This window comes from Megalops cyprinoides, chromosome 1, assembly GCF_013368585.1.
Source record: "Megalops cyprinoides isolate fMegCyp1 chromosome 1, fMegCyp1.pri, whole genome shotgun sequence".
Classification (NCBI taxonomy): domain Eukaryota; kingdom Metazoa; phylum Chordata; class Actinopteri; order Elopiformes; family Megalopidae; genus Megalops; species Megalops cyprinoides.
Genome location: NC_050583.1, coordinates 61,471,343 through 61,497,096, shown reverse-complemented (window position 1 = coordinate 61,497,096; position 25,754 = coordinate 61,471,343). Strand labels below are relative to the sequence as shown.

General features: G+C 45.6%; 1 protein-coding gene across 2 annotated transcripts in view; it reads right to left on the bottom strand.

The window, feature by feature from the left end:
- Positions 1 to 25,754, bottom strand: part of kcnq5b (potassium voltage-gated channel, KQT-like subfamily, member 5b) — a 122,695-nt gene that overhangs the window by 29,093 nt on the left and 67,848 nt on the right. For both annotated transcript variants that reach the window (XM_036524688.1, XM_036524695.1), the window contains exon 2: positions 2,917 to 3,007. In XM_036524688.1, the coding sequence (XP_036380581.1) occupies positions 2,917 to 3,007 (91 nt within the window). The remainder of the gene's footprint in view (positions 1 to 2,916; positions 3,008 to 25,754) is intronic.

The window sequence follows — 25,754 nt, the reverse complement described above, 5'->3', positions numbered from 1 at the left end:
CTCCATCAGCTGCTCTGCATCATGGTATTGTTTGCTAGTATATCATGTGCTATATGCTATAATGCATTTATAATGCTACAAAAGCTTTGAAACAAATGGCACTGTTGATGCCTTGTATATTCTGTGTTCAAAAATATAGCATTTTACTCTCTGGACCTCTGTTGAACTTATCATATCACCTACAGATGATAATTACAATAACAGCTACTTTTACAAGTTGTAAGTTCTTTATAAATTGGTTATAACACATCTGTAAATGTTGCAAGAACAAAGCCTTAAAATGACCACAACTGGATTATTTGGCAAATTATTATATTTGTTTTTAGAACTATTTTTTTGTTCTTATTTTAGGGCACACAAGCCAATAGGCAATAAAAATAGACTATAAACATTTTATGGTCTGTTATGACATGTTACAACAGACAATTGTTCCAAGAGACAATTACAATGTTCCAAGAGACAATAACAATAGATGTGTTACAATATTGTTATAATAAGACAATAAGAAAAACTATGCTGTGTTGTCAATGCAAGATGACAATACAGTATTTAATTACAGTAAAAGTAATATATTCAATGCATCTCCTATGACTTTTTGTACAGTATTCATTTGCACTCAGTAACAAGAATAATTAAAGCCTGCCAGTGCATCACAGGCTGTTTCTTTGAGTATCAATTCAGCATTTCATCGGATCATAATACATACAGCAATTAGTAATATAATGTTCACTATAAAGACAACACAAAGACCTTGCAGGCTATCAGCTACAACCAAAGGAATGTAATGAGTGGTGATACTACATGAAGCATCAAACTGATACTGAAGAATACCAAGAGCAGTTCTGGGAAATACAATTTCAACATTTACTCTAAAAAGAACACTACACTCTACCATGTCATCGTAGTGTATGTATGTCTGTTGTAATCTATTTTTGTGAATGTACAGAATATGCAATCCTGCTCATGTGTACCCTTTGATGAAGTACAGAGCGTGATTTGCGAGAAACTGCAGGCAGCTTAATGCATGATCTAATGAACATAATTAACCAAAAGTTTATTAATCACTGACAGAGCAAGCCATCTCATTTCCTTTCCTGACTAATCCCCAGTGAAATCATCCATTGTCTCTTCAGAGCACAGCCTCCCTTGATGCCGCAGCTTCACAATATCAACACCTCTCATGTCTACTGCATTGTGGGGAAATCAGCTATCCTCTATTGCTCTCCGTGCTGTTCCATTACCCTTGAGTATCACTGACTCGGTGTCGTCTACTCTCTCAGGATTTATGTCGCTGAGAGCAATGTATTATCCCATTCAAAGTCACTGACTGAGGGAGAATGTGTGAGTGTGTGTGTGTGTGTGTGTGTGTGTGTGCGTGTGTGTGTGTGCGTGCGTGCGTGCGTGTGTGTGTGTGCACGGGTGGAATACTACACTTAGCATGACATAAGTGAGGAAATAACTAGTTTCTGGTCACAGGGTTTGTCTGATAGTACTCTCCCCATACCCCATGTCACCAGTACCCCTTTTACTGACTACAGAAATCCAGGACCCTCACAACATGCCCTTATGAGCCGCTGCCACCCACAGCATTAGATGGCATTGCAGTAAAAACATGGAAATCAATGTAGCTAAAACAGAATTATCAGCAGAATATCAAACAGCGTTTTTAAGCAACATGACAACATACTCCGTGTCCATGATCTATCCAATAAACACGATGGGATGGATGGATTTCTGTACCACTCGAGTTTGTAATTGAATCAGGGGCTTTCACGACAACTCATTTACAGCATATTCAACAACACACTGCCGGGAATGCAGAATCTATCTGCATTCAAGATCAGCCTTGACGGATAACTGTAAGTGACCCGGCTTCATGTTTCATTATAACTGCGATCTAAATTAAATTTTCAATTAAATGATTTTCATTAACCAGACGTCCTTTGTTTGTTGTCGAGCTAATTAGTTTCGGCCTCTAAATGATTTACAAATGGATGATAGAATCTACAACAACAGATGGCAAAAGCTGACTGAAATGTCCGGGGAGGTTGTTTGGAAGAGATTCTTCCTGTGTATACCGCTCATATATTTGCTGAAAGACAAATTAAAAGACATGTAAATGAGATGTGCATGTCTCAGGGTGGGTTTCACATGGCACACTTACATTGGCTCTGTTAATTAGTTTTTACAATGATGTGCAGGTATGTAGACTTATTAATTCCATGTTACCTGGAATATTGTCCCTCTAATCTGCTTCTTTGTCTCACTCCCTTAGCAAATATTTGTTGAGCAGGTTTGTCTGTGTGTGTGTGTAGGCGTCTATTGTCTACATAAGAAAAGGTATTATTCTCATACCCATTTAGTCCAACAGACAAACCTCTGTTCAGGCATTACTGGGCCCTTCCCCTGCTGTTTTAATTAAATCTCCACATTGGAAAACCATCATTTATGTGAAATTGAAATGTGATGTTTGTTTCCTTACAGTAAATCCAGGCCCAGAGGCATCAGAAGTGTCCTGACTCATTTGTGCATATTTACAAAATGGAAATGAAGGGAGATCAGTTTGGTGTAAATGTTAATGTGGCTTTTTTCGTTTTCAGAACACATCTACATCTGAGATAAGTGAACAAAATTCATACTGTAAGTGATTCAGTGCCCTGGGGCACTGAGGATCAACGCTTCCCTCTTTCTCAAGGTTACCAAGCCATACATATCTTAAGCTATAAATGGAGTCTTCAAAAGAAGAGCTGTACCATCATAGAGCAGGCACAATCTCGGGCAGTTGTATGTCCGGTGCTGAATGGAAAAAAATATTTTTAGGAACAGACAGTTTTGAAGGCACAGGCATCTGTGGAGACAGCTAAAACTCTAGATAGTGAACAGGCATGCCGGAAGAGTACTATGCTGGTATCTCACCAAGATGAGTAAGCAGTGGGAGGACAGGTCCTGATGAGCAGGGATGGTGGAGAACACGGACAGAACCAGGCAGCCAAACACCAGGATGAACCTGCAAGACCAGCAAAAGATCAATCAACAACAGCCTGCGGTAAAATTTTGACTGGTTGGCAAAAATAATGCAAAGAAAAACCCTGAACCATAAACCATTGTTATTAATCTGAAACACAATCAGTCAAACCATGAGATCAGAATAACAATGTTTTTTTTTTACTTTTCGCCTCCCTACCAAACTGCCCCACAGTATGAAAACTACCCATTCCCTTACTTCCTCATATCATAAAGACCGGCCTCTTTAAACAATACTGCATTTGGTAGAAATTCTATCATATAATTAATGCTATAAAATGGGCTTGACTCTAGTAACTAACATTACTAACATTCTTCCTCTAAACTAGGCATTAAAATACGATGTATACCCTTTCCTAGTCATCCGTTCTGTTCTGTTCCTAACCTGAATTGTTTTAAATTGCTCTCTTAATAATTGGGATTCATTCATTTTTTAACTAACGTAATACTTGGAATTTATTCAAATGTTATGTTTTAATGTTCACTTTTATTACTATTCTTTGTTATTAATATTACATGCTAAATTGCCCTTATTAAGGGGATCTGCTTAGTGATTTACAATATTGGTAATAATAACATCAATTATTCAAAAAAATTGCAAAAACAGTGCTAATGACATTCATAATAAACCTAAAAGCAGCAAATTTCATACAGAGGGAGCCATTCAGCCAATGTGTGAATGTAATTAAAACTTTATTTATATATTTATTTGTGTGTTATTACTCTGTCTCAAAGACATAAAATCCATCCAAAGCTATTAACCAACAATAAAGAATTATGACTTTCTGAAGAGAGGACCAAGGCCTCCGAACATCCACATTAAACCTTAAGCAACGATCGGAAAACCCTACAGTACAACAAAAATAACAAAATAACTATATTCCTTACTCACAGCCAATCGCCCTACTAGAGCTTAATGTCTTCCAAACTGTGTCCATGAAGCATTAATGAGATAAAGTAGCGCAGTCGCAGAATACAGGAAAAAGATTATATCACTGATGATATAAAGCTCTTTTTGTAACTGTAGGTTTTGCTACAGTTGACTGTATGATGATAACTAAAGTTATAACGCTGGGCAGGTAATTTATTTTTTGAAATGTGGTTGCAGGTACAATCTTGAAGCAGTAGTCTTAACGTGGCAGGTTTGCTCCGGCATCAGATTCCTATTGAGCGGAGCAGCTCCTTTTTTTAGCGGCTGCGCTGGCAGGCGACACTGTGCCATGGCTCTCGCTGTCGGGAGTGCCAGATCCCCGCACTTCTTTTCCCGCTGTCCCCAAGCTGCTCGCAAAAACCGCCGCTCTTCCGCTGCCTCGGACCTCGCGTTTTCTTCAGGGAATGTGCGCTGGCCGCAGTAACGGTTCCTCTGCCGGTTACCGGAATTACATTACGTCAAGCGGTGACACGCACCGTGCTACAAACGCTCGGCTCAGCGGCCCGCTTGGCGCTCAGGCCTCCGCCCGCCGGAGTCGGCAATTGTTCAGATGGACTTTGAAGACGCTCAGACAGACGGCATGAGTGGCCTGGCTTTCTCACTCTCTCGAAGTTAGATAAAGGCGGTTCTGAACTGGCCTGAGGGGCTGCGGGGTGGCAAGGGTTCATTTGCAGTTCCAGTGCTATTTTTAACCCCAGAAGGAGCACTGAGATGTGCTTTTATCACTTTCTAGTACAGAGTCTTTTGTATCTTGATATTTGGCAGGTTTTTGGTTGAGTCTACTTGTTATTGTGAATATATACTGTTTGTAGCAAGGCTATTGTTGTGTACGTGTGTGTGTATAAGAGTACATATGTGTTTGTGTATGTGTGTGTGTGTGCATGTGTGTAATAATGCATGTCTGTTAATGTGTAAATGTTGTATTTCTGTGTGCGTGCCTGCATATCTATTTGTGTGTAGGTGTATGCATGTGTGTACGCATGCATGTGTGTGTGTACTTGTGTCTGTGAGCCTGAGTGAGTGTGTGTGTGTGCATGTGTGACAATAACAGTCCACTGCTCAGACACAGTGATTGGACTTATATCTGCTACATTAAGAGCTGCTCTTTGTCTCTCTCTATGCCTGCTCTGCCTAGCTGGCACAGCTCTGGGGCTAAAAGCGTCTGGGGCCCCACTCTCGTCTGACCGCCACAATGGCTCACTTCAGACAAGGCCGCAGGTAGAGCACTTTTGAGACAGCTTTACGCTGCTTAATGTTACATGCTGAGAGGAAATTTCCTGAAGCATTGTCCTGAACATTATCAGCTGGGAAAAACACTTTAGCTCTGTCAAGGCTGAGCAGAGATGAAATTTAAGAGGAAGTACTCAGGCTTCATATTTGTTGTATTTGAAAAGGAGCTTTTTAACACACAAGACGTCCAAAGACAAGCAATGGTGTCAAAACCATCAGTCTTTCAAAGCTCTTAAGTCTGAATGAACACAATTTAATTACCAGACAAAGACAAAGAGCAGTGTCCTGTATTACAAGATCTCTGGAAAGGACAGAGGAAGCTATATCATGGACATACCTCACATATCAATGTCGTTCACATCATAATGAACTGAGCAAATGCTGTGCACAAGTGATTAATGCTTTTCTGCAGCTGTACCACAAAACATCACATACATTTTAATCAATAATATATAACACAGTAATAGGCTATTCATAGATCAATTACCAACTCAGCAATATGTGAGATCTTGTCATAAACAACCATAACATTCAAAAGAGGCCAAATTGTTTTTTTTTTCTAAATTCTCCATTGATTTTACATTCAATATTAACTGTTTTGTTTACCAGCATGGGGATTATGTGCCCGCTATACTGAAACGCTGCCTTGTTTTTAGCACCAGTGATACTGAGGTTTGGCACCTCCAGCTTACAGCCGGGAGGTTCTGTGGCTGGGCGCTGAAGTCCCAGCGCACTCACTGGCCATGTGACTCCTGGTCAGGTCATTACCACACACACACACACACACACACACACACACACACCCCAAACAAAAACACACGGTGAGGGGCCTGGGGTTCCAGCTGTATCCCAGGGATATTAATTTCCACAAAATGGCAGAAACAGGGCCAGGGCATCGGCAGAGAAACTTATAAAAATACCCGAAGCAGAAGAAACGGCTCCTTAAAGTAAACAGCCGCGCGTTTAAGGATTCCCGCCCTACCCCTGACACATGCGAGCTTTTGGTTCCAGACAGAGTGTCTTTCACAGCGCGCTGAGGGTGCTGAGCCGGGCCCCGCTTTCGAACAGAGCGTCTTTCACAACGCACCCAAGGTGCTGAGCCGGGGCTGCAAACACCTCGACAACCTAAGCCTGTCTGTGTGACACAGTCTCTGCTCTGCCTCGCGGTGCATTGCGCCGAAATCTACACTTTCTGCATGAATGTGTGTAGCTGCACGTCTGTGATGACTGGGTGAGTGCGTGCGACTGGGAATAGCCAGGATGAAGGCGAGTCACAGTGCACCTGTTTACTAGGCTCCCCTCTGTCGAATGTGCCAACATCAAGCGGAGGCAGCACAGAACTGCCGAGGCAGTGAACCTGTGTCAGCTCTAATTATATCACTTTGAAGTAATTTCAGCAATTTGGGCATGGACCTTGCTGTTGCACACTGAGCAACTGGCGGGCTCGCTTTCATTCAGAGGAACTGGGACAGGTTCTGAGCACTAGAGGGCAGTGTTGCAGCCTTTCATGGAGCCACAGTAAGAAAGGGAGAGGGTGAGAAGGAGAGAGAGAGAGAGAGAGAGAGAGAGAGAGAGAGAGAGAGAGAGAGAGAGAGAGAGAGAGAGAGAGAAAGGAAGGGGAAATGCAAATGTATGTAAGTATAGAATACTGAACACAAAATACAAAATGTTTTGATTTGCCTAGATGTTTGTATTTCTTTAATGTTTCAACAAGGGTGACACAGTATTTTTTAATATTCTAACAAGGGAATATTAAGCCAAAAACGGTTGGAACAATGACATTCTAACACACATTGACACAGTTTAAATGCGTGCCTCATGGATGAATAACTCCATACCTCAGGGAGAGGACACTCAGCCATGGTTATATATTAATGTTGTAGTTTTTTTTAATGAGACAATGTTACATTTTTCATATTCTGTTGAAAACTTCTGGAGAAAAACAACTGATTTCCTGCTTATAACAGTATTTGCTGGTGTATATGAAGTGCTTTCGTAACATGTTGTTTGCGTCATGCTAATATAGACCATTTGAATGTGAATTGGATGGAGATAGGCACTCAGAGGTGCTGTTGTCAGAAGCATGTGCCGCTCAGCTATTGTAAGAGAGGCTATGATTTTACCAGAGAGGTAAGTGAACCTCTGAAATTAACAGCTGCCAGTGATTTCTTGAAAATGCCAAGTACAAGAATAGAATCTGAACGAGAAAAAGTAATAAAAAAGTAAAACTGACATTTGTTTCGTTTCAAATGGACAGAATAAAATGAGCAAAAAATAACTTGAAAAATAACAGTTCTCACCCTTGCACACAATGTATAATACAACATATACAAATGTACAGAGTGAATTGTGAAATATCAGCTTGGTTTGTCTCACTAGACCTTCTGTCTTCTCTCTGGGCTTTGCGTTCACAAAGGAACCACCTTCATCAGCTTGACAGAGAGCACTAGAGTGAATAATTACAACTGCAGGGAAGTAACGGCGGTGTCTGACATGTACCAAGCTGTAATGCACAGCATGGGAAATGAAACTCTTATGCGAATAAAAAGTATATGCATTTCCATGACTTACTGCATGGCTTTAAGAAAACTTATAAGTCTGTGACTCACTTCCTAACTACCCCAAGCTTTAGGCATTGGTCTTCTGGCACAATTTGGTGAGTTTAACATGAAAAGAGATGGGACGTCTGTGTGCCTAGTTAAAGTTCAAAGAGGATGAATCCATTCACAGCAATATCCAGCACTCTTGTGACTCCACCAAATGACATGGTTTTCATGGTGAAGAGATGTTCTGTTTATGAGAGGAAACACAACTCATGGCTCTGCTAAATTACCCTGAATGAGCACATTGCCTCATTTCTAGCAAATAGCTGATAAGTGCTCTACTCCGATACACAGACCCATATACATATTATTTCTTTATATGTAAATATTTCCAGCATTTGGTTCAGAAAATAAAACGAGAACTATTCAGATAGAGAGACAGAGACAGAGACAGAGAGGAGGACAGAGGAAAAGATAAAGATAGAGAGGCAGAGAGAAGAAATGTATAGCAGCTGAATGTGAGAGATACCTTAACTGTTAAGTCTCCTTCATTTGAACAACATTACCATCCATCCATTAAAAAGGGAGCAAAACTAAAATTAAAAAGGAAAAAACAAGTGAGAGAAAGAGAGGGAGAGTGAGAGGGAAGAGAGGGAAGTTTCTCTGTAGGCCAGCAAGACTGGCCGTTCCCACGTCTCTACCCTCTCCTGGCACAGGGGCAAAGCTCCCTCACCCCGCCCCCTCAGACATGATTAACATCATACATTTTCCATTAGATTAATATGAAATATAAAGCGGGTAAACCACTGTCCAGAATGCAATATTGCCTGAATTATAACAGTTGCGTTTTGAGTTATTGAATGCCTTAAACAAACGGTGGGCTGACATCTGTGTTTGATATACTCTGAGCTCTAATAGCGCTATTCTGGCTCAAAGTGAAGGCGTGAGTACTGGATCTTGTTACAGGTGGTGCTAAAGAGTTTCACGTGTGGCACGCCTCAGTGCTCGGTGGAACCTGTCTCTTTTGTGCACCGGACTGCCACAGACACTATGCGGCGCTGTTCCTGAGGAGTCCCCAGAAACAGAAGGCCCCGCACACAGATCTGACGCACAGAGCAGGACCGTGCTCTGACCCCAGGTCTTGCACGACACAAAAGCTTAGCTGAGCTCAGGTCTTTATGTAATATCGCTTATGAAACAGACAGCAAACCCCCCCCCCCCCCCCCACCCCTTCCTTGTCTTGTATGCTACCAAAATAGAATGGATCTGTTTTACAGAATGAATGGATCTGTGATAGACTGACCTCCCATCTCAGAAATGATCCTCCCTCTGACTGGTTACGGCTGGGTCTGAGTTATAATGGCCATGAGGGAGTGCCGTGGAGTCCACTGACGTTAGGTCCTCTTCCCCTGAGTTATGCTATTGGGTTCGATAAGGAACAGCAATCGAAGCAACTCCATGTGAATTAGCGAAGAAGAAAAGCGAATGCTTATTGCTCCATCCCAGCTACCACAAGGGCTGTAAATAGCCATGTCTGACAGGGAAGCCCCGCCTGAGCATTGTGTCTGTTTTCCTAATCAATGGGGTAGATCAATTCCTCAGCTCTGCACATCCTTCGAAGATGAAACGACAACTAAGGTCCACGTCAGCAGCTGCAGGAAGTGGCATGTCAGGAAACAGCAGGAAGGAAGGAAAGAGCATGGAAAGCACATGCCAGGTAAGTGAAACCCGAGCCAAAAGCCCTGAAACAGTGTTTGCTTAATAGAGTGTCCATGCTTACACTAAGACCTTATACTAACGCATCTGTAGGGGTGGATGGCCATGGCCCAGCAGGGTCATTGTCATTGTCACCGCTGATTTTCCAAGCATCTTGGAATGGTAGACTCCGGAAAAGCATCCGTGCTCCGTGACAGCATCTGAATCAACTCAGTCAAATCATTTATCTTTTTTCCCAGTAGTTCATTTCAAAGAATGGAAGGACCAAAAACTAGGAACATCTCTGGAGGTTCAGAAACAGGGTAGACTATTCCCAGTCTAAGCAGAAAGTCCTAGAAAGAAACCAAGAAGTCTTGACTGGTAGGTCAAACTTTCACTTGACCAGACAGCAGATTTCCCCAGTTCATACCTTCTTTTTTCAAGGAAGAGTGTCCTTTGCTCTTCACATAAATTGCACACTGACATGACCACACTCTGACCACAGCAGGAGCAGGGTACAGTGCACAAGTGGTCAGAAGGCCACGGTCACGGTCAGATGGCAGAAAGCCTCATTCCCAATGCCGCTCTTTTCCGGCCCACAGTTCAGGAGACGCTCGAGCGCAGCCGGGGGTCTGACGCGGGGCTGTTAAAAGTGTCCCCGGTGACTTTTGAAGGGCTGAGATTTACGACCCAGATGAGAGGCGGACTTTAATAGGGGTTTGGGGCTTTGAACGCCGTCTGTGCGAGAGGGGTGAGAGTGCAGGGACACTGACCCCGGGCCTGCGCGGGAGTCCGACGCGGGGGTCCCGGCTTCCCCAGACACCAGAGGGCAAAAGATCAAATGCGTGAGGGGTCACCTTTTTCCACACCCTACAGCATGGTTTTATCATCACTGTATTTCAGCACCAGGCAACGCGATCTGTTGCAGCCGTGAGCACGGGGAGATCCAGAGAGAGAGAAAGAGAGGGGGAGAGCGAGAGATGGAGGGGATGAAAGACAGGGAGAGAAATGGAGGAGAGACAGTGGGAGTGAGCTAAGAGGAGGAGTGTGAAACAGAGGAGAAGCAGGGGAATGCTAATAGGTGGTGTGGCTTCCGGGGAGGACTGGAGGCTGCGGAGGTGTTCTGTCGTGTTTGTGAGGAAGTCTGCTATTTGGAAAGCGTCTGGTCCTCTCACGCGCTGGCGTTGTGTGCCTGGACATTCCTCTGCCTCGTGGCCCCCCACCCTGCGCTCGCCTGTCATCTGCGGTGATTTCTTTTATTATTATTCCCCTTCTGCAAAATAGCGCTCCGACGTAGCCCCTGTGTATGGAGGAATGCCATAAATCCTCGGTGATCAATTTCCATTTTAAAGGCTTTCAGCTCTCTTTATAAGGCCTGGCGCTCTCTGAGTGGGGAGAGAGGGAGTGCGTTGGCTGTTCATGGGCTGCTGCACAGTATACACACACACACACACACACGCACACGCACACGCACGCGCACGCGCACACACACACACACACACACACACACACACACACACACACACACACACATATACACACACACACACACACACGCGCGCGCACACACACACACACACACACACACACACACACTCACACATGAATGTGTCTGTCAGAGTAGCAGCCAGTCGTACACCGTAGCCACTCACCAGCAGGAACAGAGGATCGCTGCACATCATGCTTCGGGGGAATTTTTAAAAACCGCTCAACTAATGTGACTTTCCACCTGGCAAAACATATCTTGCACCCAGTGAACCCATCAGACACACAGTCACGTATTAGGGGTTGGTCGTACAGCAGAAGTGGACTATGATCAGAGCAGTACCCAAAATGAACAGTTTTCTGCTGCTGCCATGGCAACTCTGGCTGCAGAATGAGAAGTGTCGGTACATCATTCAAACGTCTGTCGTGTTGTGTGTGGGCGTGCAGCAGTCTGCAGGGGGTCACCGTGGTTACTCTCACCACACCTACTGATGACTCTATGTGTCACATAATCCTTTCCAATACATAACGTCTGGCCCTTCAGGGTAAAAAATAGGGACCTTACTGTGAATGCGGCCAGTGACCCCCACAGAAATAAGCGACTCTCACACCCCTCACACATTTGCATGCTCACCTAATTCCTTAATTGCCTGAGCAAATGTTTCACGCCCCTCACCAGGGACAGCTGTTTTCCCTCAGCACTAAAAATAGTTGGGTTTTATAAGAGCTGAACTTGCATTACACAACATTTGTTTATATGTAAATACAGTACGTGGCCCTTGTATGTGGAGAGTGTAGCTGCTATGCAAAGGTGTTCGCAACATTAAACAGATCAAGTGAATCTGCACAAACAGATAAAAATGCATTACAACATTACATTAATCTACTGGCAAATGATCCAAAAAATGCCCCACTGGGCAATTGTGGTACTGTATCTGATAAAACGCAAATGCAGAAACTTTGCTGACACACATTATACTCTGAGATAAAATGACAGCCAGCAATTAAAATGCAATAAAACAGATTCTTCAGTGAGTCCAGATTTATTGTCTGGACTTACGGCGATACAGAAAATCAATACAGTTGAGCACGTGCATCACATCACGGATCCTGTCTGAGAATCCGGCACTGTGGTATTTTTAGGGACATAAGGCACGTTTATTAAAATGCCCTGACTCTAAAAATATTCTGCCCCTTCGGCTGAAATTTGGAAACGTGTGCAGGAAGATATCTTTATCGTCTTCCCTGTGCAGATTATCCACTACTGGCTGAATGCAGCGCAAGGTGCGACAAGCCCCTTCGTCATAAGCTCTCCTTTGGAGGGAGGAAAAAAGGAAATGTTTACTCTACGGTCCTGTCTTCTGCAAGGCAACGCGCCCCTTCGCTGCTTATTTGAGAAAAGCCTTTCCGAACTGAAAGGGGCGCGAGGGACGAGGGGGTCCGAGCGCCCGGGGGAGCGGGCCCGTTTGGCGGCAGGAGGCGGAACTTCGCTAATTAGCCGACCTCGTCCCCCTCGTCCTCTCAACGCGGCGCTCCGTGCCCACGTGCCATTTCCTGCTGCAGTGGGTGGTAGCCGGCCGCCTGGAATGAGTCACCGCCCGCGATCCTCTCCGAGCTGCCCTTAACCTTTAAAAGGGCTACAGTAAATACAGCCCCGGCTGGAGCGCGCATAAAAGAGCGGCTGATGAGCGCTAAATCACACGCGATTGAGCGGCTCGGCTTTGAGCTGATGTGCAAACAACGGATGATGAACAGCCCTAACAGAGACCGCTGCAGGGCCTCCAGCATGCAAGTCTTGCGTCTGATTTCATCACTGGAAAGCAGGTGTCTTAGATTTATTTATCTAATGATTTATTAATTATTGTCATTAGAACTGCATAACATAAATGGCTAGTTTCACTGGTGGATTGCCAGAGGAAGAAAAGATACTTATTTTGTCAATGAATAAGCAAGATGGAAAAAAGCTGACAAGTGAAACAGAAAGAAAACAATTGAACATGTACGTATTTATACAAAGAGGGAGTTAGTGCAGGGGAAAGACCTATAAGAATCTCCTATCTTCCTCTTGTCTCACTTTGGCTTTCTCACAGTGGTTATTTTCTGGTATAAATGGTGCAAGGTGGGGGGTCTTTTATAACACTCCCAGAAAAATTCATCTTTATGGAAATCTAAAAATGCATAGCCACTTAGTCAAGACACTCAGTCACTAATAACAGTACCAAAGATGTGGAGGTCTGACGTTTTTCTGTACAGCTAATAAAAAGGAAACCTTGTTTTCCATATGACCACAATGTCAATGACTCCACAGATATTGTTCTAGAATAATAAACCATAATGCTTTGACACTATGATCATAATTATTGAATAAAAGGGTACACCATGGCATTTAGCATTTACTAAAATACAATTAGTCAGTTCTGCTCGCAAGCATCATGCAAAATATCCTAATTAGAAACTGAAAGAGCAACACGAACATCATCTATTCATGCCCCGACCCAAGTCAACTCCTTAACCCTCCTTTAACTCTACCTATTGTAGTTATTTGTGTAACGGCTGCTGCAAAGAAACAGTCTTCATCGCAATAACGCCACTCCTGCTGTAGTAGCTTTATTAGTGGACGTAGTTTAAAAGTGTCAATTAAAAGCAAATGAGACCTCCTGAGGCTGCACTTTCACAAGGCTCCGGCCAAGTGCGAGCGCGGCCCTGACCTGCTCGAGCGCTCCGCCGTCTGCCAAGTAGCATAACTGACAAATGAGATTTGGTGAACCTGCCTTCAGAGAGGGTCTAAAGGAGAGCAGGAGAAAGACAGAGGCAACGCAGCCGCTTGCCAAGTCTCTATTAACTAATCCCCCTTGTATAAGCACTGCATCTTACAGCCTGATACGAAAGATAAAACACAGGGTTTCATTTCTAAGCAACTACTTAACAAACAGAGCCCGGCCAAGTCCCAGGTGGACGCAAACACTGACCTACGCTCACCAGCGCACATACACGTCTGTTTGCGGTGTGCAGAGTGAGGAGTGGGTAAGGTTCACAAACCTTATCTCGTGCCCTTCTACAAAGGGGATCATCTGGTGAGAGTCAAGCACAAGTCTGGACGGTGAGGCTCAAGAGGCCTTTCTCTGTAGTCAACTCTCTTCGCTATCTTTGTGAAAATGCGCAGCAGCGGCGGCTCTCAGCTTTTAGATAATATGACACAGCTCCATGCACCTGTCTTTCTGTTCAGAGATCTCAGCAGAAGCAGGGGAGACTCTCTGTAGGATTCTTGCCTGCTTTTCAGTACCCCTTCATCAGTGCGGCCACATTTCCTTCAGCAGCACTCATCTTTGACTGCAGAGGTGAGTGAAGTAGGCTCGGTCTTCCTCTGTGCTAACTGAGGTCACCGGCACGCTCATGCCATTTCCCCCCGACATGAGGACAGCACAGAGACATTTCATCTCCTGGAGCTACGGAAGCTATTACCACAGCCAAGTGGGATGATCCTCACTCCCCAGGGCAAGAAGTGTGAAAGCGGGAAACCAGAAGCTATTTTGGAGTAGACTTGCATGTATGGCATATGACAGCACTGTCCTGACCAAGCTATAACAAGCTGAGCAACGGCAGCTTAGAGAAAAAGAGCTAATTATCTCACATGCCCCGTGAGCCAATATCCGAGCAACCAAAAGGGTCACTGAAAAGGACTGGAACAAAACATTTCCAAACCAAGCAACGGGAGCGCTTCTCCCCACAACTTTCAGACGGCAGCAGGACAAGTAAAAAAAAATCCCCTTATTGAAACAGAGGGCTGTAATGATTCTAAACTGTAGCCGACATCACCGCGAGTCTGGAGACGGCAGCCAAATTTCCATGATGCGGCAGGCTTTGAAGGTGTGGGCCAGGAGACTGTTTTTTTTTCTGTACTATTAAGGGGTGGGGGGGGTGGGGGGGGGGTGAGGGGTGCTGGGGGGATGGAACACGCACAAGCTCTTTTCCACGAGATCAACGCAAATCCCACTTTAACGGGATCCAGACAGGGGGAAGCTGGGAGAATTGAACAGATGACAAGGTTAATACACAACGCTGGCACGCGCGACTCCGACGGCAGGCTCCCATCAAAGCTAATTCCACTGCCTGTCCTCTCCACTCCGGCTCGGTGCAGCTGGGTTAAACAGATGTCAGGCGGCGATCGCACTGTACTCGCGAGCCCTCGCACCTCGCAGGAGCGGAGAGATGCAGAGCAACACGTAGCCTTCGGTGTCTTTTTTCCAAGAAGTAGAGGCAGAGAGAAAGAGGGAGAGGGACAGAGAGAGAGAGAGAGAGAGAGAGAGAGAGAGAAGGCATAAATATGACTGATGAAATCAGTTTGACTCCTCTGTGCTGACATCTTTAAAAGGGCTGGAATATGGTGGAAGATGGCAGAGATGCCTGCGCCGGGGGCCGGCTTTTTCCATCATCCCGTGTGCCCGAGGCGCGCGCTCTGTGAGGCTGCTGCGACCCTCTGCCACCCTCCTCTGCTACCGTTCCGCGCTCTCACCACGGAGCCCTGCGCAGGATCACCTGCCTGCTGTAATCAATCAGCGCGCAGAGCCGGGGGCCGGACAGACACTCTCTCCCGCTAAAGGAAAACAGGGATCTCCGATTCAAGAGAGAGGCGGCGCGCGGTGGGCGGCGATGGCGGGGAGCGGACGAAATTTGAGCGCCTGACTGCCTCACTGCCGCCGGGCCCCGTCTCAGTGGCACTTTACCTCATTTGTCGTTGGTGGGGGGGAGGGGGGGGGGCTTTGCACCATCTCACTGTGCTGTGGCCGCCAGGGTGGTGTTCGGTTTCCGTGAGAAAGCCGGTACATTTGCACATGACTTCCCTCCTGTGAGCATCTGGGGTGTAAGTGAACGCCCCGGGGACCCTTCTCCATCTCGTCTCTTTTCTCCATCATCCGCTAATGGCACCCGGCACATCAGCACTGCCTGGACTGGAACTTCGACGCAGCACTTTCTCTCCTTTCAAACTTACCACGGCTGCACCCCGTTGGTTAATAAAGTGTATTGTATTTTCTGGAGGAAAGATATAAAAAGCTACTTTACTAGTTAACAGCAGTAAATAAAATGTCTTTTTGCAGCGCCGTAAAACGAAACGGAGGCTGCCCTAGACATGAGCCAAGGGGACTGCCTGCATCCAGACAGCTGTAAAGAGCAGGAAGACTTTGAGGCGGTTTCCAGCGAGGGGCCCATTGACACGCATTAGCACAGGCTGGGGATAGCGGAGCGAGATTATCGCGGAGGACTCCTATTGTGGCAGGATTTTATGGCTGCATCCTGATAATGCAGCCAGTCACGTCATTCGCGCGCAGGGACGCTGCTTTAGCTGCCCTCACGGAGCTCAGTAAAGATGGGATGCGCCAGGCTGGCAGCTGTTGCGGTCTTCCATCAGCCTCCCCGGTTGGTTGGACCATTGCAGCCAAAGAAGGCGGGGGGGGGGGGGGGGGGGGGGGGGTTTGGGGGGCTTGCCTGTGTCTCATCTATGTATCATCGGTGTCTCCTCTGCATTGGCTTGGGTTGGCTCATCTGCCCCACCCCGGCGCTTCACCTTCCACATCAATGCGCCATCACCGAACGCACGCATGTCTGCTCGCCTCCCTGCGATAGCGTTTCACAGCGCAGGGGCAGTGACCGGAGGGTAGCGATTACAGATCATGCTGAGAGAGCGCGGTCACCTGGAAGCCACAGATGCTGTTGATGCAGGTGCGGGCAATTGGCTGAGGGGAGCCAGGGGAGCCAGGCGTCCACCTGCTGTCTCGGATGCAATAACCGCTGAAGGCAGCTTTGATCCAACGCGGTCTCTGCGCATTTCGCAATGCGCTCTACTTAAAAAAAAAAAAAAAAACACACAAAATCTCTTGCTTGCAACAACCAAAATCATTTGCAAATGCCTACACACATATACAAGTAGTCTGCTTATAGAGGTGCTACAAAGATTGCTTAAGTCTACTGGACGAACGTGATTCCTAAAACCACCAAGACTGTGACCCGAAACGGAGGCAATTGACTTCAGGATCGATTCAGCAGGGAAGTAAGGGAGGTTGAGTGAGAAATGAGGCAGCCTCCCTGCAGCGCTGGTGTCCCACGTTAGCGCGGCCTTCCAGCTACTCTGGCACACAGCTCTGAAGGCTCCGCTGCAGAGCAGCGCCACAGGGGCTCCCTCTGAACCTAATAAGGCAGGATGAAAGCTGAGGATCCTCGCCTCATTTCAGACAGCATAAGTAAACACGGATCATAAAAACGCGACGTCATTACCGATATTGCAGACGGCCGCTTCTCTTCATTCGGTTTGACTGCGGAGGAATGCTCTGTTTTCTGGAAATTAATTACGCCACAGCAACACAGTGATTAATGCCACCGGGCATTACTCTGGCTTTTGGAGCGGCCTGCAAATATCACTCATGTCAAGATGATATGCCGAGGAAAAAACAATAAGCGAATAAGCTAATGTACAGTAGATGCTAAATTGTTTTTGGCTGAGATTAGTTCAATGCCACTGGCTCACTCACTCCCTGAGTGACTGAATGAGAGCGTGACTCCCCCAGGGCAACTGCAGTACCTTCATGACACCACAAGATGGCAAAAAGCACCCTTGAAGGGGTACAACAAAATCCAAGCCCCCAGTGCCTGTTCTCTCCCTGCTTTTCTAATGTCTACAAAGACCGAAACTATTTTAGTTGTTTTTGTTTAACGATTTCTTTACAGCACCAGGAGGGGATTGGTAGCATTATTTTAAATGTCGAGGCTGGGAAGGCCATCCTGATTGAATGTGAAGGTTGCGTCAATGTAACCGTAGCGATTTCCATTAGCCGTCACAGGTGTGGCAAAGGCTGCATCACACCCAGACTGCAGCCAGTCATTCCAGGAGATTTTCTTCTTCCTATGAAAAGAGTAAGTGCCTTTTTGGCATCACGGGGCCCTTCTGCGGACTCGCAATGGAAGGAGGCTGATGCCATCACGGCTGGTGTAATCGCGTCACATGGCCTCACCCTTCACCAGCAGGAGATGAAGAGCAGAGACTGGCGCGCTCCACTCCTCCAGCACTTCTCCCACCTCCCGAATTTCCACAGGCCAAGCGCTCTGAAGGGCCATATTATCCTCCCGTAATATAAACACAGGGACATTACAGGATGCAGTAAGCCCCCACAACCTCATCCACCCCCCGTCCCTCAGAGGAACGAATGGAAAGAATACTGCTGGGACGACTCGGCGAATACGCAGTTTGCTTTACACTCCTTCCCAGAAATGAGCGTGGAAGCCTGTCTCAGCGATCGCCGTGGGCCGCACGCCAGACGCACTCTGGGGTGGGTGGGGGGAGCTGACAGCTAGCAGCCAGGCTCCTCTCGTGATTGGCAGCTGTTTAAAGGCCGAGGCTGGGACCTCTCTGCTTGCGATGCTGTCGGGATGAAGAGCAAAAGAACGCAAGAACAAGTGTGTCCGGAGGCTCAAGGAATGTACATGGGGTCTTTGTTAACAAAGGCGGGGGGGGGCACGACCCTTGACCTCTTTTAGTTAGATGATCCACTGCTTTAATTCCAGGGTTGCATGCACCAGAGACTGTTTCTGTGCATTAGGACGATCCTCTCTTTCTAAAACAGATAGGCTAGGTGTCTCTGAGGGTTCAGCTCCTTGCTTGCATATTGCTCGCTAGCTTACATTCAGCGCCGCAGCCAATTTGCTCCGAGTTTGCCATATTGGGACACATTAACAGGTTATTACAATGCTGTGCTGCTAGACTAACACAATCCTCGCTCCCTGGCACAAAAGCACAGCTTGAATGGGACCCATCTGACAGAGATCCAGGAACATCAGCCTCATCAGTTTAAAATGATGCATCTGCACCATTTCCCAAGCCATTACTTGGGAAGCCTACCAACCACATAACAAGAGCACGCTCGATTTGAACTTCTGCACAGCTGCTAGTTCTGGGATTGGTTTTTTACGTTTTATGCTTTCAATGCCACGGTTGGAATTTACAAGAATGCTCGTCTCCTTGCCGATGCCAGTGACACACACAGACACTCTCTCACACTCGTGCCTCAGAGGCTCCCCAGGCTGCGATTCACACATTCTGACTCCGAGCCTGGCTAAGCTCCCCCCGGGATGCCGCGGCAGTAAATGGCTCAGTTTAACAGGCCCAGGATTTTCGGCGGTGAGCTGGTGCCATCGCGGTGGCAGTTTCCCCGCCTGGTCTCCCCCCCTCTCCCACCAAGGGCGAACTCTGCCTTTGATTCTCACGGAGGCCCCCGTGAAAGCAGCGCTGCCTGGTTAAGGCAAGGCTGGCTGTTCACCGTGTGGTTATCAAAGCTCATCCCTCGGGCCAATGAACAGCTCAATGTGCTGATCCGAGTTCAGGTCTGCAGTCCTGTCCAACTGTTGTCCCCCTCCTCACAACATCCGGGAATTTCGACAGGTGACCGATTTGCACGCTAACTCTGTTTCTGATCCGCTCATGGGGAAACAGAAATGCTGCCCGGCTGTGCTCCGCGATGTAACGCCCCTGGGGAGAACGAGGCCTGCCGACGGGGTGGTTTCCAGCTGCACACCGGAGGGATCCAATGGGGCAGACCGTCTGTTAGCCTGTCAAAGTTATGAATGACAAATAATCCTAGGCAAGGAAGGGAGGACACTAATTCAGTATCTCACACGAGTCCCCAGACAGGATGCCGAAAAGGTGCAGGACAAGAGCATAGCCAATTTAGCCACAGCCAATTTAAGACAAAGTTGATGGTTTTGCTTATGCCGCAAAATGAAAGGGCTGATGGATGAACTGTCGTGGGGGAGAGCGTGTAGTGACTGCTTTTGTGAATTAGCTGTTGCTCATGAAAGGGGTCTTCATGCGGTGAAGAGGGCATCCAGCACACTATACATGATCGCACTGCGCAGGTCCACTGTCTGCACACTGACTCTACCGTTAAAGGAGCTATACCAAACAGAACTTCATCAGCTGTTACGCAGATGGATTAACTGACCCATCCTTTCCTGCATTCACATAAGCATCAACATCACGCAGTGTAATAAAATAAATATAAAAATAAAAATAAAAAATCCTATTACTGTCAACAACACTCATTCACTCAGCTTGCAGGTTTATTCAGATTTGTACCACAACATGAATTCTAATATGAAATTCTAGAATGTAGCACTATGTACTGCATTTCTTCAGTTTTTTTTAGGGTAGCAACATGGATATATTTGCTTGCTTATTTTAAGAAACTGAAACCTGAATTGCCTCTTGTGGGATAAACCAAGCACTACTGTATTGCATTTCATTGTGCTGTATTGTATAACAGCATGTGCACACTCTGCCCCAAAAGCCTGCTATGACCCAAATGATAATTAGGAGAGAAACATATGGCTTGGATGCGTCAGGCTTATAATGACATTTCCCATTTACAGACGCTGCAGAAGTCAGAGCGATGAGGGCATGGAGATGCCCAGCCAGCTGTGACAATGGCCTTGCTTAACTTACACCCCCCCCCCCTCCCCCCGCCCTTTTTCAACAGTGCTGCTGCTCAGCTATTAGAAAATCAGAGTGCCCCAAACACCCACCTCACATGAGCGATGAGTGACGACAGACTTTGACAAAATAGCCTAACTGACTCTTCTAGAGCAAAAAGCCATGGGGCCCAACAGACTCAGGCATGATGTGAGATTCATAGGCGGGGAAAATGCAGTGTTTGCAAATGCTGTAAATCAAATCAATCTGCAGGAGGTACTGTAGGGGTACTCAGCGTTACTGTACACCATGTACAGTAATGGCTCTTGCTTTACAACCCGGGGAAGTGCCCTGACACAGACCCGCAGCAATGGCGTGCGTGTCTGCTTGCTGTGCATATGTTCAGTAAATTCCGCCACGGCTTTTACATGCATGTTTAACCAATGAGCAACCAATAAGTGGTTCTTTTCACTCACTTAAGTGAACCACTTTTCCACTGTAAAAGAACGCATTTAAAACGTGTTTACCAGTTGTCTGGCACAAAACAAATTCAGTTCACACAACCGAATGATTTTGTACATTTCTTTTTTATGTGCCTTCTAATTTACGTCATTAGAGCACAACGTCCTCCTTTACTCACGCACAGATTCAATCTGACCGCAATGTGATTTGCCCTTGACTTCGAACGACGAATTGAACTAACTCTTCTTCTTTTGAGTTTCTCATCTGACAACGACTTTCCTGTTTTCCGAAGGGTTTAATGAAGAATGTTGTGCATATTATCAAGTTGTCTTAAATCCATGCTCAAAGCTACGGACAAAACACATTGCGGCTGAACTGAACCTGTGCTTAACTCCTGTTGTGCTTAATTATGTAGCCACTGATGAAAACCCTAAAACAATCATGTAGATTTATCAACAAATCTTTATTAATCATTATTAAAATGTGACTTCAGTGTTTCAATTGTTATATTAGAATGTGACTTTAGTGTTTCAGTTGTTATATTAGAATGTGCGTCCTACTGAAGATTTTACCAGCAATCAGTTTTTTTATTTTGGTTTATAAAAGTGGCCCTCTGATGTAATCAGGACCTCATCAGGCCTCAATCAATAAAGAGGACAAGGCTTCAATGAGATAACACCCAGCGAACAGTACGATGGTTGTAGCTCCCTGAAAAAGGGGGTTCCTAATCTTTCAGCGCGGAACCGTCTTCAATCAGTCTGAAGGCCCAGGTGGGCCCCTGATTGCTTCACTCCTGAATCCAGAGACTATTTCACTCAGGAAACTGACCACAGTCTCTCTAAGCTATGCCATGCTGACTCTAGCCAATTTAACCAGCATAATTCACATAAACTAATGACTGACTGGGGTCATTTTTGACCCTAGGATAGATCAAGTGAAAAACATTCACATTCAGTACAATAGCTAACACCTTTTCTGAGATTAAACTTTCACTGGACATGCAAATCAGTTTTTGTGTTAAATTATGACTTTCACAAAATATTGTTAAAATTTAAACCCTTGGAGACATAATCATCCATATTCCGGTGATGCTAAATATAGAGAAATTAATCTATAAACAAATACTACATACATATTGACATTAGTTGTTAAGAACTAATGAAGTTCTTAACTAATTAAGTTGCCTTCAAAATAATTTTGTAAATGATTTAGCATGATCAAAAAGAAAAAAACAGTTTAAAAAATAGTTAAAGACAGCTGGGTGACCATCAAATGTATCTTCCTGGTTTTGTGTATCAAGTATATCAAATAAATGATAAATATAAATATAAGAGCTAAATTTATAGTGTTCACGCAGAGTGAGTCTAATATGATGTTTATAATTTGACCCTGACCAATCACTGTCTGGTGAGATCTCATCCCAGTTACTCTGCTGTTTGAAAAACTGCTTGACAACCTCTGCAACATGAAATCATTCCAGACCTGATCTTTTAGCTCCTTTAGTTACCTGAAAACAAAACACCCCTATTTAGTATACATGGAAGAATATTTGATGCATTTATTCCTGCTAACTGGATAAGGATAGTATTAACGGGAGTCAGTTAGGCACATAGGGAGATCTGTGTCTGCTTCTGTTGACCTACCCATTTTGATAACCGTCTGCTCAACGGTTATCAAAATGTCCCCCTCCACACCTACTTCATGCAACAGCTTCCAAATGTGCTACATTCACACTTTTCCCACATGCTAATCACCTGATAACTACTTGACATTTTCAGTACACATTACATAATTTACATAATCCAGAATATATTCATGAATATATTAGCTAGTTATTTATCTATGATACGCTTTTGAACATCACCTTAAATGGAAAAGAACAGTATTGATTCAGTAGGTTGATATGGGGAGCTCTTTGTGCACTGCTGCATCACAACACGTCAACTCAAAAGTCACTGAGAGAGGTTCCTTCTCCTATGGGTATATGCATCATTTGATATGATCCATTGACATCTGAAACCCAAATTCCGTTCCAGATTCCATTTATTAATTGTTCATATGTCAATTAGGACACTTTGATCGGGGTCATAAGTAACTCCCCAGGATATTTCCTTATCCAAATGTAACTCTGACGCAAAATTGAAACAGTGATGTAGATTTCTTGAGTACACGGCGGTGAACAAAATTTAAAATTCAGCAAGTTCATAGAAGCTGCCTGGAAGTCTGGCACAAAAATGTATTTCTGGATTCCCATGTGACCCCATTCGGTCACTTGCGGGTTAAAGGGTTGTTCTATGACAAAATAAAACCCAAGGAAAGTGCTTCACTGAGAATGCCAAGCAGTTGTAAATCTGCCTTTGCATGGCCATTTCCTTGGCGTCTGCACAGTAAACGCAGCTGATCAACTTTCCCCGGGGGTTACTTTCAAATACTTACTGACTTTATCCAGAGAACGTCATTTGAAGCTCCACTCAGATTCAACAGCAGCGGTTTGAGGGGAGCAACAGCAGGGTGAGGGGAGATACCACGTAACTGATGTCTAAACCCAAGGAGGATTCTCAGCCCGGAGCAGAGTCCCTGTTACCTGAATCAACAGGCACAGGCAACAGGCAATCAACAGGCACCAACTCAGTGGTTGTCCTCAGCAGGCATGGGAAGCCTGTCATGCCAGTGGTGGCTGAGCAGGGTTGGGAATGGGGGGGCATTTCACTGTTCAATGCTTTTGTCTCGGCAGGCGATCCCCCACATCCACCCCGCCAGCTCATATGCTCATCCCTGGAGCTGCACCAGACCCACCCTGCCTTTACATTCGAAAGCAGAAATGATGAGACACACGCACTGGATCAAAACACCATAGGGCCCTGATACATATTCATCAAGGCTTCAGTGAGCCTGCTGGCGGCTCTCAAAATAGTGCTGTTAGTACGGAGCCGTTTATTGTCTCCACATGTTTAATAATCAAGATGAGTCATTTAAACAAGCAGGGAGGAGTGATGAGAGCTGTGCTTGGGTTGGGGGTGGGGAGGTGGAGGGTGGCTCAAGAGAACCAGGCAATATGCCTTACTGGTGGGATCTTTGCAAATCTAATTGAACCATAAAAATCTAATGTAAACCTAATTAAAGGGAAGATGCAACACAGCTCGTCCCAAGCCTGGCGGAGCCCATATCTGTGATGTTCAATGAATCCATCACACTTTCGTTGCTTCAAGTCAGATGATGATACTGGATGGTTGTCTCAGGTGGGGGTGTGGTTCGGGGTTTGGAAAGGGCCAAGAACCATGCTTCGTACCCACTCTCACAATGCAGTGATGCAACCCCCATTCCAGCCAATCCCGTAGAGAAAGATGACCTTAATATACTGAATGAGTCCTCTTAAATTGCATACAATACCCAGTGTCCTGGGAGCCCACGTCTGCACTTTCCTACAGTTCTGCCTGTTTGCCTGCTGAACTCCACGGGCAAACACTAAGTGTGCCAGGCATGGTGGCAGAGAACCCGACCGTTCACCTCAAATGGCAGATCGTTGGCCATTTACCCTCGCAGTTTCAATCCTCCCCGACCAAAAAAGGGCTGTTTGAGAGCGGTTCTGTCGTGGATTGATTCTTGTCATTTGGAGGAGCATTGATCGTCTGCTGGGTTGGGGCCTGCTGGAGTGCGTGGTGGCGTCCTTCCCTGACCCCCTCGTTCCCCCCGTCGGGGGTCATTACCTGCACTAGACATTAAGTGTCTTGCGCCAGACTCTGGGCAGAGTTGCAGCGCTCCACTTAAACTGCACCATCAATCAGTGCTGTTTATTTCAGTCCCCAAACTGTGCCTGATCAATATGCCCTCCCCGCAGCAGGCAAAGTTCCCTTCTACGCAAAAGGTATTAATGATGGAGGGCCAGGCAATAATATGCCTACCAGACGCTGGGGCACCCATTTAATGTGTCACATTATGATGCCGTTTTCGTAACAGCAGAAGTAGTGTTTTTTTAATATACGTTTGAGGAGGTCAGGCATTGTCCTCCACAAACACCCTGGAGACATCTCAAGCAGGAAAGCAGAGAGCATTCTGACTTATATGGAACATCCTCTCTATTGCTAGTTTGAACTTCTTCTGGGCATTGTTTTTTTGTCCCTCCAAGCAAAACTAACAGATGCAGGAAATCATCTATACCCACTGCAAAATCATCCTTAAATGTTATAAAATAATGATACTCCTGTGTCTCCTCAATCCTGCCTTCACCTGTTCGTGTATCTATTTATCTATCCAAAAGATGCTTCTGATAAGGCCAGGTCTAATACAGCCACAGAATAACCAGTAAAGAACCAGAAATTGCAATTTGCAACTATGAAAAGGGAAAGACAGAATACTTAAGACAATTTTCGGTTTTACTCTTGAGGCACCTGGTCTTGGCAGAGTGCTGGTTAATTTGAGTGAAAACATATTGAATGGAACCATGTAGCCATAGACCAAGACATTATGCGATCTACTTTCACAATACACCAAGGTTCTAGTTAAGTCTCAATGACCAGGCCTAGCAAAACTGCCCACTTAAGGAAGCAGGGCACAGTCAAGGGGTACTGGACAAAGGCAGATGTTCAGACTGTCATTTTTTATAGTGTAATGACTGAACAAATACTTTAGAACCGTTTTCACTCATTCTCACAGGAGCCAGACGCCTTGGCCGAGCCTCTACTGTGCAGCTCTGTTGTCCCGCTTGGCTGCAGAGGATGGATTTAAACACAAACTGGAAAAACTGGATGCTTCACCCGCCACTGTGAGTCCAAACATAAAGTGCAAGTTACACTATGACACCCAAAGAAGCTAAGCAAACCTCATGTCTACTCCTGCATCCTGTCCTTGCAGTCAGTCGTCCAAAAAATCAGTTCCCCAGATGTCATGAATAGTTAATTAAGTCAAATTAAACAAGCTGGCTCCCCGTGGA